This window comes from Spermophilus citellus, assembly GCF_964194105.1.
Source record: "Spermophilus citellus genome assembly, chromosome: 10".
Taxonomy (NCBI): domain Eukaryota; kingdom Metazoa; phylum Chordata; class Mammalia; order Rodentia; family Sciuridae; genus Spermophilus; species Spermophilus citellus.
In genome coordinates, this window is record NC_138197.1 from 76,908,601 (window position 1) to 76,928,935 (window position 20,335).

The 20,335-nt window shown below is 41.1% G+C and overlaps 1 protein-coding gene across 5 annotated transcripts; it reads left to right on the top strand.

Moving 5' to 3' along the window:
• The first annotated feature begins 676 nt into the window (after positions 1–676).
• Positions 677–19,451, top strand: RAB5B (RAB5B, member RAS oncogene family). Of its 5 annotated transcripts, none has more exons than XM_081310278.1 (6): positions 677–817; positions 14,325–14,587; positions 16,980–17,131; positions 17,403–17,525; positions 18,405–18,498; positions 18,920–19,451. In XM_081310278.1, exons 1-6 carry the CDS (start codon positions 789–791, stop codon positions 19,033–19,035), a joined length of 777 nt encoding a protein of 258 aa, XP_081166404.1. In that variant the 5' UTR covers positions 677–788; the 3' UTR covers positions 19,036–19,451. The 5 variants fall into 5 exon arrangements, with proteins under 5 accessions (XP_081166404.1, XP_081166406.1, XP_081166407.1 ...); XM_081310280.1 differs by lacking the exon at positions 677–817 and adding an exon at positions 824–957; XM_081310281.1 differs by lacking the exon at positions 677–817 and adding an exon at positions 920–1,034.
• The last annotated feature ends 884 nt before the right edge of the window (positions 19,452–20,335 follow it).

Consider the following 20,335-nt stretch of genomic DNA (forward strand, 5'->3'; position numbering starts at 1 on the left):
TTAGGAGTAGCAATATGGGTTGGAAGTGGACACTTCATTTTCCATTAAGCTCGCCACTTTTCCTTTTTGTTGCTTATCACAAACAGAAAAGCCCTTTACTAAAGATTCTTTTATTTACATTTACATGCGATTCAGAAAATATCAATTGTCTATATGAAAAATTATCAGGAAAGGGCTAAAATGTCTTCAAGCTACCACTTTATGTAGTTGCCATTGACTCCCTCCACCAAAAAACAATCTCAGACCGCGAGTCACCTCCAAAACTCCTGTCCTCTGAAGCCCCACTAAAAATTAGGAAGTTCTGACGTGAAGGTTACTTAAATTCCCAGGATCCAGCTCCCTAAGAAAAGCATTTCCCTTTACGCCGGCGAATTTGTCACAGAGGGCGGGGCAATAGTCAGCCCCCCGCCAAATCCAGGGGGAGGGGCGAAGGTCAGTAGCGGCTTCCTAAGGCTTGTACGACCTCGCCTGGCCTGCCACTCAAGTCCCGAACTTTTGTAGTATTGGTTAAAGTTTCACTTTGACCCGCCTCCATCACTCACCTGATTAGATGTTTATGAGTCAAAAGGCGGGGTCATGGGGTGTCGAGATTTTATTGGTTGAGACATATGCCTGTCAGCGCAGTGCCGCCCCGTGTTTCCTGGAGCTCTCTTTAATGGCTCCTTACCTCGTTCATCTTCAAGGCTTCTTTCTTAGTACTGGTTTGGGGATCCGCCTTTCCAATCCTTCATTCGAACTCGTTGGAGATAGAGCCCCTAAAGACCCGCCTTTCTCCAGAGGATTGGCGGATGAATGCACATATAGCCCACCCTCGACGGTAGGCGGGTAATCGTGCTATTGGCTGAAGCCCCTGCCCCGGGGCTAGGAGGAGGAGGAGGGGCAGGAGGGTTTGGTTGAGCTGCAGCTGTTTGTGTGTTCTACACAGGCTCGGGCCCGACGGGGGAGACGGAGCCCCAGGTACCGAGCTGATGGAGCCCACAAGGGCAGAGGCGGAGGCACCCGGGAGATGAGAGCTGCCTGGCCTGAGAGCGGAGGCGGGTGTGGGCCTAAGCGAGGCGTTAGAGTGGCCCACTAGAGAGGGGAGAAAGGGGGCCGGCCCCAGCAGGCCTAATGGGGGCGCTGAGGAGGGGATCGGGCGGGCTGGGAGCCCGAAGTTGGGGAGGCTCCTGGGTGCTGGGGGCCGGGTGCGGGAGGCCCAGAACCTCTGTGAGGGCAGCCGCAGGCCTCATTACCCATTAAGCAGTGCTGAAGAGGGAGGAGCTGGGGAAAGGGATGGGGCTGCGGGTGAGGTAAGCCCATTTGCCGGGAGGTGAGGAGGGGTCAACCCTGTCGCCCGGCTCGGAGGGTAACCGAGGCTGGGTCTCAGGAGATATGTGTAATTGGAAGGCCTGAGAAGGGTTGGTTCTTAGCTGGGTGAGAGGCATTATTTTCAGGGAGAGTAGCTATTGTAAAGAGAACTGAGGGTGCGCTAGTGTTGAGTCGAGAGGGATTTGGGCTCACTGAGGGAGAACTGAGGCATTACTGATCTAGAAAACCAACGTAGTTTGAGCAAATGGAAGGAGAGCCTGGTGTCAGTTTGGGGAGCTTCTGGGAATGTGTTCAAGGGTGGGCTGGAGACTCTGGGTCTTGGAAGTACTGACTCTTTTTGTTCTTTAGTGCTCAGATGTGGTAATCTGAATTTTTTTTCTTTCTTTCTTTCTTTTTTTCTTTTTTTTTTTTTTTTTTGTACTCCCAGGGTAGGTAGGAGATAAGACAAATGTAAACTTTTTTTCCCCCCTGACTGTTGGGCTGCTCCACCAAACAGCCCTTACTCTTTCTCTTGGCTTTTTAGCTGGTTTAGACTGTAGTCTGTTTCTTCTGTTTCATATCTTGTGAAAGAGCTAAGAAGTTGGATTTGGGGGATGTTTTTATCTGTTGCTTTCCCATTTAATAATGTAGCCTATACTGAATAGTATATTTTTTACCTAGAAGTGGGGAATGATTCATTATCTTCATGGAAAGGGGCTTTGAGCCTCCCAGCCATCAAAAGATCTTTTGATCATAGTTGGTGAAACTTTTGGGAGACTTAGATTTGGGTATTTCCCAGGCAGGTAATGGAGTTAACCAGTCCGGGAACTGTGAGGTGATATCACTGAGGAAGAGATTTGGGGAAGAGAAATTCCATTCCAGAAGGTTGGCATCACCTCTTGTTCTTTGTCTACTTCTTCAGGAGCCCAGGAATGCAATTAAAAAGTTGGGTCAAATGGTGAGGTATTTTATGAAGATGGATTACTAAGGCAAAGAAGTAGAGTGTCACCTCCCAGCCCCCTGGCTTTTTTTCCTTTTCTTTTTGCTGTACTGGGGTTTAGCTCAGGGATACTCCACAGTTGGGCTACATCCCCAACTCTTTTTATATTTTATTTGGAGATAGGGTCTGGCTAAGTTGCTGAGGCTGGCCTGCAACTTGTGATCCTCCTGACTCTACCTCCCAAGTAGCTGGGAATTTAGGCACACACTACTGCACCTAGTCCATATATTTTTAATGGTCTGCTGACCTTTTAGTCTCCTATAGATTGGAGCCTATGGATTTTCCCTTTGGGTACTTCCCCATCTTTCCCTTCTATACCAGTATATCTTATCACTACATTTTTTTAAATTACCAAAGTAATATATACATATCTTAAAATATTTAAGTGCTATAAAGTATCAAAAATGTAAATTCTCCCACACATATTATATTTCATTTAGGAAGGTCAGAGACAGCAGATCAGACTAATCTTTGTTTTGGGGATTTACCACCTAAGCAATTCTGTTTTCATGTTCTCACTAAATTCTGTTCTCATTCTTTCTAGTTTTCCCTTCTTGGATGATACTTTTATTTATTGTGCTCCTTTCACAGTTCATTTTATCTTCTATCAAATTCAGATAAGCAGAGGGTTGTACTGCTTGTTTGCATCATTGGGTTATCATTTTTCCTTCTTCCATATAAATACACAGCCCAGTTGTGCATTGGGTATCCATGCCCAAATAGATGGACAAAGTATTTTTCCTCTTTTTAGGGAAGGAAAGAAATCTGAAGGTTAATCATTTTTTTTTCCATGGGGTTATTATTGTCATCTCTGCTACAAAGTGAAGCATTTGAGATTTCTGTCCTCTGGTATTCTTTGTATGTGGGCAGTATTTAACTGTCCCTTATCTCAGAAGATGGTGATGATTGCCTAAGAGGCTTTGGTATTTGACTTTCTATAGTGACCTGAGAAGTTCCCAAGTTTCTCTGGATTTGAAATTGGTTTCCTTAGATTCAGTACAGCTGGGGCATTTCATGATACCACCTTATTAATTGAATTTGACCTTACTAGCTTTAGAAGGCTTCTAATATGTTCAACCTTTTTACACTACCCAGTGGAAACCTCAGTTATTCTCCTACCACCATCACAGAACTTTTCTCACCTGAAAAGCCAGTCCTAGAGAAAACTAGGGGTATGTGTGTGTATTAATCCTCTGTAGTCCTTGTCACTTATTAAACTTTGGTGGTATCCTGTTCTGTATGTTCCCCTTCCTCCCACCATCTTCTTAATCAGAGATTACTTTTAAGAAAGGTTCTGGGGTAGGAGGATTGCTCCATGGTAGAGTGCTTGCTTAGCATTTGAGAAGCCTTGGGTTGAATCTCAGCACCCAAAAAGAAAGAAAAGGTATGGAATTGCTCAAATTTAAAATGTAAATAGCACATAATCCCTAAAATATTCTCCATTGGCTTGTTCATCTTAAGAAAGTTAATGAGTGGAATTATCAACGTGGACTTTCAAACAAAAATATGTTTGGAGAAGAGGGTTTTTCTCTTGCCCTTGATCATATCTCAATCTTTTAATGCTTACTTTTCCTGAGAACAAGGATTACTCTTCTATAGTTTGTTTGTGTGCATTAATATGAATTTGACTTCTGAGAAGAAGGCATGGAGTAGAAGCAAGCATACAGCCCACTCCCTAATCCTAAAGCATTTCTGATTGGAAAGTAACCAAAATATGAGACCGTGAACTTAAAATAAGGAAATGCACCAGTCCTTTGGGAGAAAGGGTACCATAAAACCCTACACATTATATTCTTACTTCTCAAGAGTGTTTTAGGAAAGATTTAGTCATTGACTGTGAACAGTAACTAATCTGAATAAGGAGCCACCCAGCTAAGCAGATTTCTGGGCCAGGCTGTAGCTTCAGTTTAGGGGTAGTGGGTACCTTTTCAAAGTGTCTCCTGGCTCTGTGGTGGTATGAATTTCTTTATAAAACTTACTTATCAAGTCCAGGAATTAATAGAGGTAATGACTCAAAGCTTTTTAACTACTTAACATCAATCTTTAGAACAGGGAATTTTGTTTTTAGGCACAGCCACTTCAGTGTTAGGGTGAGAGGGCCACATACTGGTTGTGATTAGGCCATCTGAGACATGGTAACAGGAAAAGCAGTTAACCCATGTGAGTTACAACAGTACCTTTGTGGGCTGGGTCCCAAGGGGGCCCCCCATTCAAGGGAGATCACAAAGAGTCCAGGGAGAGACCTTTCTGAGGCCTATTAAAAACATTCCCTAGCCAGGCACAGTGGTATACACCTATAATTTCAGTGAATCTGGAGTCTGAAGCAGAAGTACTGCAAATTTGAAGCCAGGCTTGGCAAGACCCTGTTGCAAAATAAAGTTTTTTTTAAAAGGTGGAGAGGGGCTGGGGATGTATCTTGGGTAGGATGTGCCCAGGTTTAATCCCTAGTCCTGGGGGGGAAAAATCCCAAACAAAACCGAGTGAGATCTATTTAGATGGCACAATAGGGGAGTGAAGCAGGATTTCTTTGGTCCTTACAAGCAATTTAGGGAGCATTTAATCAGCACCTACGAGGGACCAGGCATTGTACTCTACTCTGAAGAGTCATGATATCAAAAAATACTCCTACTTTGTGAGCAGTTTATAGTTTACCAGATACACAATTAACTATAATGTGATAAAGGCTATGGTAGAAATAGTCTTAACACTGTGAGACCTTGTGTGAGATACTAGAGAAAGCAATGATGAGTTCTGCTGTGGTAAGAAGATAATTATGCAGTTTCACAGAGAAGTGACATTTGTTTTGGCCTTATAAGAAATATTAGGATTTTGCTAGGCAGAAAAAGTAGGGAAGGACATTCCAGCCTTTCCTAGGTCAATAACAGAGTTTGTACTACCATCTGATAAGAGATAAGTATGTGTTTTGCCTCTTGGAGAACTATAAGGGAGAGGGTGGGGGAAGTAGAAGGACTTTCATTTAAGGCATGAGTCATTGGATAGCATTGGATCAACACAGTGAAAGGTGAGTTAAGTAGCATAGTTCAAGATTTTAAGTAGCATAAGTTCAAGGTTTGGGCGATTTGTATCTAAACAAAATTGGAAAGGAGACAAAGGCATTTACTGGCTTCTGCTCTATAGTCCATGCTTAGTAAATCTCTCACATTAGTCTTAAGACCCACCAAATGATGTAAAAGTTTCCAGTTCCTTCCCTATTTTCTCCCAATTGAAAATTGCTTCAATTCCAACTGTCCTGGCAGAGAATGGTTAAGACCATTTAGAGAGAGGAACTGTTAATTAATTATTCTGTCAGATGAATATGGGATGTGGGCTAGGTTTGTGGCTCAATGGTAGAGCAATTGCCTAGAACATGTGAGGCACTGGGTTCAATCCTTAGCACCACAGAAAAAATTGATAAATGGGGGGAAAAAAGGTATCTATCTACAACTATATATATATATATATATATATATATATATATATATATATATGTATATATATATATATTTTTTTTTTTTAAAGAAGAAGAAGAATATGAGACTAAATCCTGGTTTCTAGGGAGGGCCTGGATATTCCTAATTTGTTTTTAATCCAACAGGCAGTATTTTTACCTATACTGAAGAGGCAGGAAATATCCATTCTAAACCCATGTCCCTGTTCTGGTGTCTACTTAAGAGTTTATCATTTTCTGCTTCCTTAAGAAATATATTGTTGAGCTGAGTGTGGTGGCGGGTATCTATAATCCCAGCAGCTCCTGTAATCCCAGCTGCTTTTGGAGGCAGAGGCAAGAGGATCACAAATTTGAAGCCAGCTTCAGCAATTTAGCAAGGCTCTAAGCAATCTAGTGAGAACCTCTCCCAAAATTTAAAAAAACGAAGGGTTGAGGTTGTATCTCAGTGGTAGAGTGCTTGCCTAGCACATGTAAAACACTGGGTTTGATCTTTAGCACCACATAAAGGTATCGTGTCCATCTGCAACTAAAAAAAAAAAAAAAAAACTCAGTGGCTAAACTCCCCTGGGTTCAGTCCCTGGTACCAAAAAGAAATATATTGGTGCATGCCTATAATCCCAGCTATGAGGAAAGCTGAGGCAGAAGGATCATAAATTGGAGGCTGGGGATATAGTTCAGTGATAGAGCACTCCTGGGTTCCATCCCCAGGACCACAAGAAAAAATAAGTGATGCAGGATGCACCACTTATTTTGTAAGTGTAATCCCAACTACTTGGAGGCTAGGACAAGGGGATTATATGTTTGAGACCAACTTTGGCAACTTAGATCCTGTCTCAAACTAAAATATTATAAGAGCTGGAAATGTAGTTCAGTGGCAGAGTACTTACTTAGCACATGGGTGACCCTGAGTTTAATCCCATCAATCTTCAGCATGAGGGTGGGATATAAAAAAGGAGAAACACTTAGTAGCTATTGATAGCTGGCTATATTTAACACTTGGCAAATTGACTAATTTTATGTGCCTCATTTTCCTTACCTGTAAAATACAGAGACTGGACTAGATCACCTGACCTGTAGATTGATGTGAGTGTGTGTGTGTGTGTGTGTGTGTGTGTGTGTGTGTGCGCGCGCGCGCGCGCGAACGCGCTTAGCCACTGAGCCAAATCCCCAGCCCTTTTTTTGTATTTTTATTTAGAGACAGGGTCTTGATGAGTTGCCTAGGGCCTTGCTAAATTGCTGAGGCTATCTTTGACTTCTTGATCTTCCTGCCTCAGCCTCCTCACTTGCTGGGATTATTGGTTGTGGGCCACCACACCCATCTAGATTGACTTTTTTTTTTTTTTTTAAGATCGACTCTTACCTGGCTAATTGACCTTATAGGGCTGACTTTTGGGACTGGACTAGACTCTGATGACTATAGACTGGGAACTCTGTCTACTAATAGGTGATGAAATTCTTGAGGTTGTCTGTAGATTTGCCATAAGGATTTAAAGCTAACAGGTGGAAGGGGGCCTCAAGAAAAGTCTGGCTCTTGCTGGGCAGGCTAAGAAACCTTTCCTGTTATGCCTCTTTTCCAGCATTGCTTGGAGAACTGCCCACACTAAAGAACATCCTCCACCTCTACCCCACCTCAGTGGACTGACCTATGGTCAGGCCTCAAGTTTTCCTACTTTTGGGGGTTTTAATAAGCCATTTTTGTGGAGTTGCATATCTAAGGAAAGTTAAATCTGATTTCTTGTCTTCTGAGATGAAAGGGTTGAAGGAGGAAAGTGTAACCTCCCTTTTTTTTTGGCCTCAGGTTTGAAGATAATAAACATCACACTGCTTGGACTAGTTTGCTTTGGTTTTCTTTTTTGCCTTTGAATGGATCATTTGCCCATTGTTAACTCAGCAAAAAAAAAAAATTGAAGTCACCACCAGAATAAGGAAGAAATCAATTGAATCTTTTATGTATTATTTCATTTCTATATTCCTGATGTTTCAAGAGTCTAGCTATTTACATTAAAAAATGATATCCTTATAAACATGATAAGATTCAAGCTCAAGGTTTACAGATGGGTATCCCATCAATTAGTATGAACAAATAAGGCGGGACAGATTTTTGAGGTTACATATTGGGGTGGGAGGTAGTCTTTTCTAATCCAGTTATTACTAACCTCTGATGATCCAAGGTTGTTTAGTAGCAAGAAAGTTTGCTGACTGATTCTGGGCTCTGGCTTGACTTCTGAGTGTTTGGGGGTTGGTGACAAAGACTTTGCAACCCAAGTGTACCTGTAACTTTCCTATCTTCACACTCCTCCAACCCCCTACTGTTTTCCCAGGCTTAGAATAATGGGTCTGGCCATGAGAATTTAATCCGTTTTAACTTCCATGTTATTGTGAATAGTAACATTGAGGCTTAATGTTTTGCCCCTTAGATTACATGCTTTGAAATAGATAAAAATGTGAGGGAATAAGATGAAAAACTAGTAACTTTTCCTATGTTTCTTGAGAGTATGTCACCTGAAAAAAAAAACTTGTTAATTTATCATCTTTCTTTTTTTTTCTATTGTGTCAGTTGTTTTCTGTTTTTAAAGTTTCAACTTACAAGGGCCCATCTTCTTTTCCTGAGACAGTGTATATGAAGTATCACATAAATGTATGTTTTTTTAGATATAATTCATCTACATAGATGCTTTAAAGAAACCAAGTTTCTAGGGCTGGGAATATACCTCAGTTGATAGAGTGCTTGCCTCGCATGCACAAGGCCCTGGGTTTAATCCCCAGCATCACACACACACACACACACACACACACACACACACAAGGAAAAAAAAAAGGAAAACAAGTTTCTGCTTGCTTACCCATAATTGCAGCAACTAAGGAGGCTGAGGCAGGAAGATCATAAGTTTGAGGCCAGCCTCAGCAACTTTGCAAGACCCTGTCTCAAAAAATAAAAAGGACCAAGAATATAACTCAGTGGCAAAATGCCCCTGGGTTCAATCCCCAGTACAGGAAGAAGAAAAGTGAATTTCTTAAATGTACCCAGAACTTTGGAAGGGAATTCAAATTCTGCTATTTCATATTTTCACAAATCCCCTTCTTTCCCAAATATCCTTATATAAATAAGGAAGCTGAGATTCCAAAAGGCAAAGGGAGTAGCCTAAACTCACAGTAAGTTAAGTGGCAAAGCAGAGAGAAGAACTCAAGTTTGCCCGATTCCAAAGCCCTTACCAATACATGGGTTTGCTTCTGTCTAGGTTGGCTCTTCTCATTTTCGTGATTGCTCTATAACTTAAGTAGCAGGGTTCGGGAATCTTCTGATCCCTGGAGAGCTATATAGTCAACCTTTATCCAAATGTTATCTAGAAGTGCTTTATAGTAACCATAACCATAAGCCATTCAGAGTCGACTTCTTTCCATTCCTATTAACCCATCTTTCATTGTCAATCCTTCCCAAAGTTTTTAAAACTTGTTGATAATGATTCGCAGTTAAAAAAACAAAACTTGTCATCATTATGTTGCTTGCCTGTAATCCCAGTGGCTTGGAAGGCTGAGACAGGAGGATTGCAGGTTAAAAGCTAGCCTCAGTAATTTAGCCAGACTGTAAGTAACCTAGTGAGACCCTGTCTCAAAATAAAAAAAATAAAAAGGGATGAGGATATATCTCAGTGGTTAAGCACCTCTGGATTCAATCCTTGGTATTAAAAGTGAAAAAAGGAGTTTACATCCTGACTGTGTAAACTACACATACATATAAGTGAAACATTTTCACAAAATGATTCTTATGCTTATTGTTAGCATCCCCACCCCCCACTGGGGATTGAACCCAGGGGCACTTAACCACTAAGCCACATTCCCAGCCCTTTTTTGTATTTTATTTAGAGACAGGGTCTCACTGAGTTGTGTAGGGCCTTGCTAAATTGCTGAGGCTAACCTTGAACTTGAGATCCTCCTGCTTTAGCCTCCCCATGTTGCTGGAATTACAGATGTGTGCCACTATGCTGACCTTGATATTTCTTGACCTATGTCCTTTTTTATTTTTATTCTTATTTTAAATAACATGGTACAGTGGTATATGCCTGTAATCCCAACTACATGGGAGGCTGAGGCAGGAGGATCACAATTTTGAGGCCAGCCTGGCAATTTAGTGAAAACCAGTCTTAGAAAAAGGGCTAGAGAGAGAATGCTCTGGGTTCAGTCCCCAGTACTGCAAAAATTTAAAAAAAAAAAAAAAACCAAACTGATGGTAACCGATCAACTGATATCAAGGTCACTTTTGTCTTACAGCCCACAGTTTGAGAAACACTGCCCTAAAGGTTTGAAGATGAAGAACAACTAAAGAACTATGTTTAGCGGGATTATAGGTGTTCACCACCATGCTGGGCTTGATATTTCTTGACCTGTATTTTTGTTTTGTTTTTAATAACATAATAACATGGTAGTTCAGTACAGTGGTGTATGTCTATAATCTCAGCAGCTCTAGAGGCTGAGGCAGGAGGATCGAAAATTCAAGGTTAGCCTTAGCAATTTAGTAAATTAGCAACTCAGTGAAACCTGTCTCAAAAAAAGAAAGAGGATAGAGTTGTGGCTCAGTGGTACTGAGAGCTTGCCTGGCATGTGTGAGGCACTGGATTCAATCCTCAGCACCACCTAAAAATAAAAAAGTGTCCATTTTATTTATATATATATATATATATATATATACACACACACACACACAAACAGACACATTTTTTTTTTTCTAAAAGAAAAAGGACTGGGGACATAGCTCACTAGTAAAGAATCTTTGGGTTCAATCCCTGGTACCAAAAAATGTTTTTTCTTTAGACAACTATTTTTAAAAATATGTTCCCTAGTTGGGCACTATGGTGCACTCTTGTTATTCCAGCAGCTCAGGAGACTGAGAAAGGGAGATCAAGAGTTCAGAGCCAACCTCAGCTATTTAGCGAGACCCCAAGCAACTCAGCAAGACCCTGCTTCTAATAAAACATAAAAAAAGGCTAGGGGTGTGACTCAGTAGTTAAGTGCCCCTGGGTTCAGTCCCTAGTACAAAAAAAAAAAAAAATTAATTATGTGTGTGTGTGGTGTGTCCCTATTTTTTAAAAAATGGATTGTTTAGAGTGGAAAAAAATTTAGAATCCATAATATATTTCTCACCTTAAACTTAACTTTTTTTGCTGGGGGTGGGGTGGGAGACTGGGGAGTTAACCAAGGGCAATTTACCATTAAACTACATCCCCAGCTCTTTTTTTTTTTTTTTTTTTCATTTTGAGACAGGATCTCACTAAATTGCTGAGGCTAGCCTTGAATTTGTAATCCTCCTGTTTCAGGCCTCCCAAACTGCTGGGATTAAAGGTGTGTGCCATCATGCCTTGCTTAATCCTACTCTTTTCAGAAGTGACTACTGTTAATAGGCAAGTGTGTGTCCTTCCATACCTTTTTCTTTTTTAATTTTTTAAGTTGTAGATAAATAAAATAAAGGTATTTTGTCCATTTATTTATTTTTATGTGGTGCTGGGGATCGAACCCAGTGCCTTATGCATGCTAGGCAAGCACTCTACCCCAGCCCCTTCCATACTTTTTTTTTTACACAGAAATAGGATCTAATCTTGTGTTTTGTTTTATTTTTCCAGAGAAAACTTATAGAGAAACCAAGAATTAGGAATTTCATAATAATATACAAACTTAATAAATTTAGCTTAATGAAAATTTTGCTATATCCTCTTTATTTTGATCATTTCATCATAAACCAATGAAAACTTAATGACAAAATGTACATGTATATCTGGATTCTCAGAACTCCTTGGCCTAGGACACTACAGAATACCCAATAGGATCATAGTAATTTCTGATATTCCTCTAAATTAGTCTACTTTGGGACTTTGAATTCTTACCTCTGTCATAATCTTCTTTAACCTTTTTGTTTTTTTCTTTTTCTTTGTACCTTTTTCAGAGCCAACCTCAGCTATTTAGCGAGGCCCTAAGCAACTCGGCAAGACCCTGTCTCTAAATAAAACAAAAAAGGGCTAAGGGTGTGACTCAGTGGTTAAGTGGTTAATTTTGTACTGGGTTCAATCCCTAGTACAAAATTTTTTAAAAAAAAATTTGTGTGTGTGTTGTGTGTGGAATATTATTGATAACTAACATTGAACTATTCTATTAACTTAAAATCTATTCTGGACGTAACAACTAGCTACTACATCTTTATGCTAAATACATCTTTCATTTAATCCCCATAGCCTATTCTATGAGGATAGTATTTTTTTCTTTCATTTTCTAGTGGAGGAAAGTAAGGCTCAGAGATGTAAAGAAATTCTTCATGTCTTATTGATACTGATTAGTAGCTCAATATTTATTGAGCATGTAGTCTATATCAAATACTTATTTAAATGAGTTCCAAAGAACTCATTTAATAATGATACAAATATCATCTCATCTTTACAACCTTATGCAGTAGTTGCTTATAAAGCTGTTATCCCATTATACAGATGAGGAAACAAATGTACACATATATTTAGCAATTTGCTCAAAGTTTCACAGCCATTAAGTAGAATCTGAAAACAAACCCAGAAAACTGGACTTAAGAGCTTTTATTCCTCTGCATTGTCTCCTGTATGATTTTCTATCTTGGTGTCTTTAATAAATAGAATTGCTGAGATTTTTAACACTAATTTGACACGAAAGCTGCTCACTGTAGTGTTTTCCCACACATAAGAGTATGATGTCTATGAAGTCACTAGGATCAAACTTGGAAAAGAGAAAGATTAATTTGAACAAGCAAAGTATAACTCAGGTAATACTTGTGTTTTGGAAAGAGGTTTTTGTTTGTTCTGCCCATGCTAACTCCTCTTGGAATTTCATAGCTCCCTTACATTCCCCTCAGAGTCAGTATGATGAGTTTTTTTGTTTGTTTGTTTGTTTTTTGTAGATGTAGATGGACAGCATGTCTTTATTTTATTTGTTTATTTTTATGTGGTGCTGAGGATGGAATCCGGCTGGCTGGGTTCGATTCTCAGCACCTCTCAAATGCAAGGCAAGCACTCTGCCACTAAGCTAGCGCCCTAGCCCCCTGTGATGAATTGGAATGGTTGATTAGAATTTAAAAGCCCCAACTTTTCTCTCTACCTGCCCCCCCTGCCAACACCAACTTTCTTAGCCCCCTTGAAAGGTAGACAAGTTGATTCAAGAGTACTCTTTCTTTAAACATTGATTACTTAAAGACATCCTCTGTCTGTATCATCCCCTAGAGACTCCTCCATATGTTTAAAAGGTATTCTTTGCTTCTAGTTTGGAGAGCTACAACTGTTAGTCCCCTTTGGTGTGGAGGGTAATCTAATCCCTAGGCACCAGCAGACAGCTGCAAATTGTCAGTAGGTGAAGCTTACTGACTCGGATCTGATAGATTTTCAGATTCAGAGAGGTGGCAGAAACAGAGTTGATACCAAATGTGATCTGTTGGTTGTGTTTCTGTCCTTACCTATGACCAGAAATGAGAAAGGAAATTGCCTGGTAATAGGACGGACCCTGGGGCTGGGGATGCGGCTCAAGCAGTAGTGCACTCGCCCGGCATGCATGCAGCCCGGGTTTGATCCTCAGCACCACATACAAACAAAGATGTTGTGTCCGCTGAAAACTAAAAAATAAATATTAAAATTCTCTCTCAAAAAAAAAAAAAATAGGACGGACCCTGGTTAGATCTCTCTCCCTGTTTTTTTTTTTTTTTTTTTTTTTTTTGGTACCAGGGATTAAACTCGGGGGAGGGGGGCACTCAACCACTGAACCACATCCCCAGCACTATTTTGTATTTTATTGAAGCAGGGTCTCACTGACTTGCTTAGCACCTCATTTTTGCTAAGACTGGCTTTGAATTCTCCATTCTCCTGCCTCAGCCTCCCAAGCTGCTGGGGTTACAGGCATGTGCCACTGTGCCTGACTTAGATCTTTTCTTTTTAAAATATTTTTAAGTTGTAGATGGACACAGTACCTTTATTTTATTTTTATGTGGTGCTGAGGATCGAACCCAGTGCCCCACACGTGCAAGGCATGCGCTCTACCACTGAGCCACAACCCCAGCCCCTGACTTAGATCTTAATAAATGACTTTGCAAAAAGACTGTTCATATGTGAAGGATACAGAACCAGAAACTACCTTTCTACCCTTAGGAGGGGTGACTCTTAACCCACCCCTAGAGTAGAATCTCTTATTTTGAGAGCTAGAAAAAAGCACAACATCACAATACCAAGAAGCTGCTGGGAATCCTGTGAGTGGGTCTGGATATTGTTTTAAAAAAAAAACTTTGTGAAGACCTGGTGGAGAAATAATGGGGGATTAAAATCTCAGTTTTCAGTTCTTCCATTTCAGCTCCCTTGGCAGTTGGAGACTTTGTGGTTGAGCAAACTATTTCAAAAGCAGTTCTTATTTTACTGTTCTCCACTCTTAGCACTGAATTTCAGAGCTGCCTAGGTCCTTCTCAGAGGTATAGTCTTTTAGTAGTGGATGATTATAAGAGCTAACCTCTCATAGGAGAAAGGAAAGATTCTGACTTTTCTCTAAAAAGTGATTGCAACTGCAATCTGCGTCTAATTTTACTCACTTTTTTTCTTACAGGACTGTTGAAGCCTGGAAGTCCCCTCCCCTTTCCCCTCCCCCCTCTGCCGCTTTGTGGCATCCCCCTCCCTCTGCCCTTTCCCATTCTGATAATCTGGCCATGACTAGCAGAAGCACAGCCAGGCCCAATGGGCAGCCTCAAACCAGCAAAATATGCCAGTTCAAATTGGTCCTGCTGGGGGAATCTGCAGTGGGGAAATCTAGCCTGGTGTTACGTTTTGTCAAAGGACAGTTCCATGAGTACCAGGAGAGTACTATTGGAGGTAAGTACCTCAGGGAAAGAAGCTCAAAGCTTGGTAAGACTTTTGAATAGGAGATCTAGGACCTGATTGTGGAACTGTTCCTATCATTCCCCCAGGAATGAAAACTAAGAAAAGCAGGCTGGGGGAATATAGCTCAGTGGTAGAATACTTGCCTAGCATGCATGAGGCTCTGGGCTTAATCCTCAGTATTGCTTTTAAAAAAAAAAATTGTCAAAATGCCAAAAATCAGGTATTTGTTCATCCTTTCACTTTCTAGGAGAACATCTCATTTTGTCTTTTTTATTTTTTAATTTTTTTTTTTTATTTTGAGATGGGGTCTCACTAAGTTGCCAAGGCTGACCTCAGACTTTGACCCTCCTGGCACAGCCTCCCAAGTAGCTGGTATTACGAGCATATGCAACTGCAACTGGCTCCTCAATATCATCTTAATCCCATGAAATTCAGCTGAGTGTCATCTTAAGCAAATAAAAGTTGGTTTGGAGCAGTGAGTCATAATTCAAGATGTATGTCATATGCCAGGCTTGGTGGCACATGCCTGTAATCCCAGTGGTTCTAGAGGCTGAGGTAGGAGGATCTCAAGTTCAAAGCCATCCTCAGCAAAAACTGAGGCATTAAGCAACTCAGTGAGACCCTATCTCTAAATAAAATACAAAATAGCGCTGGGGATGTGGCTCAATGGTTGAGTGCCCCTGAATTCAATCTGTGATACCACTGCCCCCCCCAAAAAAAGATGTGTATCAGTATTATGTAGGAGTGGTGGCACACATCCGTAATACCAGCTATTCAGTATACTGAGACACGAGGATCACAAGTTCTAGGCCAGCCTGGACAAGTTAGAGACCCTGTCTCAAAAAATTAAAAGGACTGTTGGTGTATCTCAATACTAGAGCACCCGTGAGTTCAATCCCTAGTATGGGATAGTGGGTTGGGGGGACTAACCTGGGAGTATTTTTTACCTATGTGTGTTTAGGTATACCCTAAATCTACTGATTAATATTGGAGGTAGGGTGAAATTGGTTGTAGCAGCACAGACAAGTGTTTGGAGAAGTTCTTTAGGTGATCTGATGTACATATCTGATCAGATAGAGGCTGGAATATAAAAGGGCATCTGCCTTTTCTACCTTTACTACTATCTCCCTGCTAATAAGCCAAAATAAGGTACCAATTCAATAAAGGATCTTTTATGAGAATTCCCATATTACTCTGTCCTCTTCTCACTAATCACCTTGGAAATGTGGTTTTCCTGGACATGTACCAGATTACATGAGAAAACAATAGCCAAATGATATTAATAATGATGGGATCTGCCATTAATTCTAATTCTTTTTTTTAATTATCTATAATAATAATTTGTCAGTGGACCTTTATTTATATGCGGTTCTAAGAATCTAACCCAGTGCCTTACACATGCTAGGCAAGCGCTCTACCACTAAGCCACAATCACAATTCTAATTCTTTTTTGTTGTTGTTGTTCTGTAGTTGTAGATGAACAGAATGCCTTTATTTTATTTGTTGATTTTTTTTTTTTTATGTGGTGCTAAGGATTGAACCCAGTGCCTCACACATGTAAGTCAAGCACTCTGCCACTGAGATACAGTCCCAGCCCCAATTCTAATTCTTTTTTTTTAAATGGTTTTTTTTTAATATTTATTTTTTAGTTGTAGTTGGACACAATATCTTTATTTTATTTATTTGTTTTTATGTGGTACGGAGGATCGAACCCAGGACCTTGCACATGCTAGGCAAAAGTGCTCTGCCACTGAGCCACAACCCCAGTCCTAATTCTTTTTTTATTTTTTAAAGTTTTAGGTAGATACAATATCTTATTTTACATTTATGTGGTGCTGAGGATCGAACCCAGTGCCTTGTGCATGCTAAGCGAGCGCTCTACCATATTTTTTAAAAAATATTTTTAGTTATAGATAATACCTTTATTTATTTGTTTTTATGCAGTACTGAGGATTGAACCCAGTGCCTCACACAAGCTAGGCAAGCGCTCTACCACTGAGCCACAACCCCACCTCCTCTAATTAATTCATGATGTGACTTTTATCTGAAGCTTATTGTCTCTCCCATTATTTGTTATACACTTATTTTGGTTAGAAGAGGGTTGACTGGTATAATTGCAGTGATCCTTTCTCCCCTCCATAGTTTTCAATTTGCACCCACCAGCCAGAAAAACTTATGGCAGAAAGGACTTGGCTAAAGGCAGTCTTAATCCTGGCTCCAGGATTTATTTGAATGTGAGAACTCTAAACCTTTTCCTGTAGCTGAGTGACATGGGTAATGACTAATCTTAGATGGAGAATGGAGAAATACTCTGAAGGTGGGTGGGATATTCCCTTTCATCCTCCCACTTACAACTTCTTCCCCTCTATTCTCTAATCCATAGCGGCCTTCCTCACCCAGTCCGTTTGTCTAGATGACACAACTGTCAAGTTTGAGATCTGGGACACAGCTGGGCAGGAGCGATACCACAGCTTAGCTCCCATGTACTACAGGGGTGCCCAAGCTGCAATTGTGGTTTATGATATTACTAATCAGGTAAGTGGGCTAAGAAGACAGTCCTTACTTTTGTTTATAGGAATTAAATTAGTTGGGGGAATGGAAATTGGTTCTTGAAATAGCAAAAATAAGAATACAAATTATACTTCCAAGTGCTAAGAAGACTGAGGTCAAGAATTATCAGAGACCTATGGTTTCAGTGAGGGAAACACACTTAGAAGAGGTGAGTTGTGAGACCAGATTTTGAAGGTGATGGTTGTTGATTGGCAGCCATTGCAGCCCATACATTCTCTTCCTCATGTTTTCCTAGGAAACCTTTGCCCGGGCGAAGACATGGGTAAAGGAGCTACAGCGACAGGCCAGTCCTAGCATCGTTATTGCCCTGGCAGGGAACAAAGCAGACCTGGCTAACAAGCGCATGGTGGAGTATGAAGTAAGAGGGCCCATAGAATCCCTCTCGAACACATTCCCTCTGTACCTGGGACCTCTTTTCCAAACTAACACTCTGAAAATCTCATCTGAAGACATTCATTGTCTCATTCCCTAGTTGAACACCAAGTTAATACAGCTGGGAAGTGAGTGGCTCAGTGGTAGAATGCTTGCCTAGCATGTACAAGGCCCTGGGTTTGATCCCCAGCATAAAGAAAACACAATAATAATAAAATCAATATTAGCATTTCCTCTCCCCCTACCCAAAATATAAAAAATAAAAATACACCAACATTGTGACCCTAATTACAGCCAAGTGATTTTTAGAGGATTCAGAAGGAAATATCAGAGGGATAGAGAAGTACCAGCTGTTGGGTACCAGTGTGAAAACAGGAAGGAGGGAGCAATTAAATTTGAGGTAAGGGGACTATTCAAGTGTCAGAATCCAAAGCCCCCACCATCTTACTTGCTTCTCTGTAATTAAGATCCTGACATCTGTTTGTTCAACTGAGTGGCCATGGGTTTATCTTAAGGGAGTCATCACTAAATTATGAGTCTAGGGCCACCTGGCAGAACGGGTATTAATTAAGGGAGGGACACTGCCTAATTCTGGTGCTACATGTGAGTAAAAAAAGCAATACTTAGCAAGTGCAATGACCCACTCCTATAATCCCAGTGACTAGGGAAGCTGAGGCAGGAGGACCACAAATTCAAGGCCAGCTTAGACAACTTAGCAAGACCCTGTCTCAAAATAAAAAGGACTGAGGATATAGCTCAGTGATAGAACACCCCGGGTTAAATCCCCAGTATCCCCCACAAAAAAAGAAAAAAGCAATACTTATTTCCACTCTGCATTCTGAACACCAATCACTCATCCTTCCAGGAGGCCCAAGCATATGCAGATGACAACAGCTTATTGTTTATGGAGACTTCAGCCAAGACAGCTATGAACGTGAATGATCTCTTCCTGGCAATAGGTAAAGTCAGACCACCCTGAGGTTTTCCTATCTTTCCTTTGTCTATAGATAAAAATCATCACTGACCCAAATCAAGAATAGGTGGAAATGTCTGCTTTTGTAAAAACTTTAGGTATGGGACCGGGGGTAAAGTGTTTGCCTAGGAGCACGAGGACCTGTTTGATCCCCAGCATCACAAAAGAATAAAATGAAAAAACTTAAAAATACTTTAACTTTCTGTTGTAATCTCCATCTTTTGACTGCAGCTTTAGCTCCCTTGTGTTCAATGTACTTTGCAAATAGTGAACTCTCCCCTCTTCAGGACATTTCTTTTAATCTCTCTTTTCCCTCTATTTTTTCTGTACCCAATAGCCTGTGTTTGTTTGTATGTGTGAATGGGGTAAATAAAATCTACTTTGTTCCCTTCTCTTTTTTTCTTTAGCTAAGAAGTTGCCAAAGAGCGAACCCCAGAATCTGGGAGGTACAGCAGGCCGAAGTCGGGGTGTGGATCTCCATGAGCCTTCCCAGCAGAACAAGAGCCAGTGTTGTAGCAACTGAGGGGTGGCTAGCAGCAAACGAGTATGGAGCTAGCACGAGAGCTAAGAAATAACCTCCATCCCCACCCCTCAGCACACAGCCCCTACGGTAACAGCACACTGAGCCCTGGCTCCCAAGGGCTGCCTCCTGACAGCTCCGTCATGGCACTTTTTAACGCTTCAGCAACCAACACCAGGCAGCTGTTGCCACTGGCCTCCTACCCCCTACTCTGGGGTTTAGGGGTCAAATCTCCCCAGGACTTAACTTCCAAAACAAACTTTCTTCACTTGTATTATAGGTGCAAGACAGTGATCTGATCTTTCTTCCTCCTCCCCCTTGTTCTTTCCCATATTTGCAGAAAACATTTTTGTCTCCTTTTCCCCTTCCACTTTTGATCAGTCCCTGTTTTTCATCCTCTTTTCTTCCTCTTCCCAGGATGGAGAAGGTAGTGAATCCATGAACTGGAGGGAGATTTCTAGTTTAGTCATATTAATGGCCCTGGGGAAGAGTAAAAGCTCAGAGCAAGAGGGAGTAAGGAAACATTTCCTTTTTGTTTTTATGGTTGGAGTTTCTCGTGTTTGAAAACATTGCAGCATACATTAGTTGGCCCTGTGGAGAGTGTTCCTAGATAGAGGTGAGAATAGAGAGGCAAGCTCTCAGGCACCACGTGGGAGTCATATTGTTAGCTAATTGGACAAAGTGGAGGTGATGTGGCTCTGGAACTCTTCCAAGGCCCAGTTTCCTCACACCCAGCCTATTAGGTAGCTTCTCCCCTAGAGTGGGGACTAGACCCTAGAGTCCTCCAAAGAATCTTCACTGGTTGCCTGCATCTTTGGCTCTGCTGTGATCTAATTGGAGGAGTTTCTGACACCTATCCTCTGATTTATACATATGCATTTTCCCCCATTCCTCTGGCCTTTAGATGGCCTCAGCCCTAGCCACCATATCCCCCTGCAGTTTGCACTTTAATTAATGGTAGTTCAGTCGGGATACTTGTTTTATGGGAGTTTTGATTGATTTACCTGCCCTCCCTCCTTTTTAAGTAAATGGAATCTGAAGTATATGAGGTTTGGGGAGGGGCTTTAGAGAACAGAACCAGTGGCAGCTACTCAAGCCCAGTCTCCACTGCTGGCTTCCTCCAACTCTTGATTCTTAACCTATATTCTTGCCAACCTAGTTCGTGAGTATAGGTTTGCCTTTCCTGGAGAATTAACTGAGCAATTGGAGAGTGGCCTCAGAGTAGCATAGGCCAAAGTAGGGGAGTAAGAGAGGTCAGAAAAAAGGGAGTAGTTTTATATCCTTTCCCAGGGTTCACATTCAA

Excerpts from the sequence above, each read along its gene's own strand:
- RAB5B (XM_081310278.1), top strand. The coding sequence starts at position 789 with ATGAATGCACATATAGCCCACCCTCGACG. Across the intron at positions 818-14,324 it reads CATATAGCCCACCCTCGACG|GACTGTTGAAGCCTGGAAGT; the intron begins GTAGGCGGGTAA and ends TTTTTCTTACAG. Across the intron at positions 17,526-18,404 it reads AGCGCATGGTGGAGTATGAA|GAGGCCCAAGCATATGCAGA; the intron begins GTAAGAGGGCCC and ends TCATCCTTCCAG.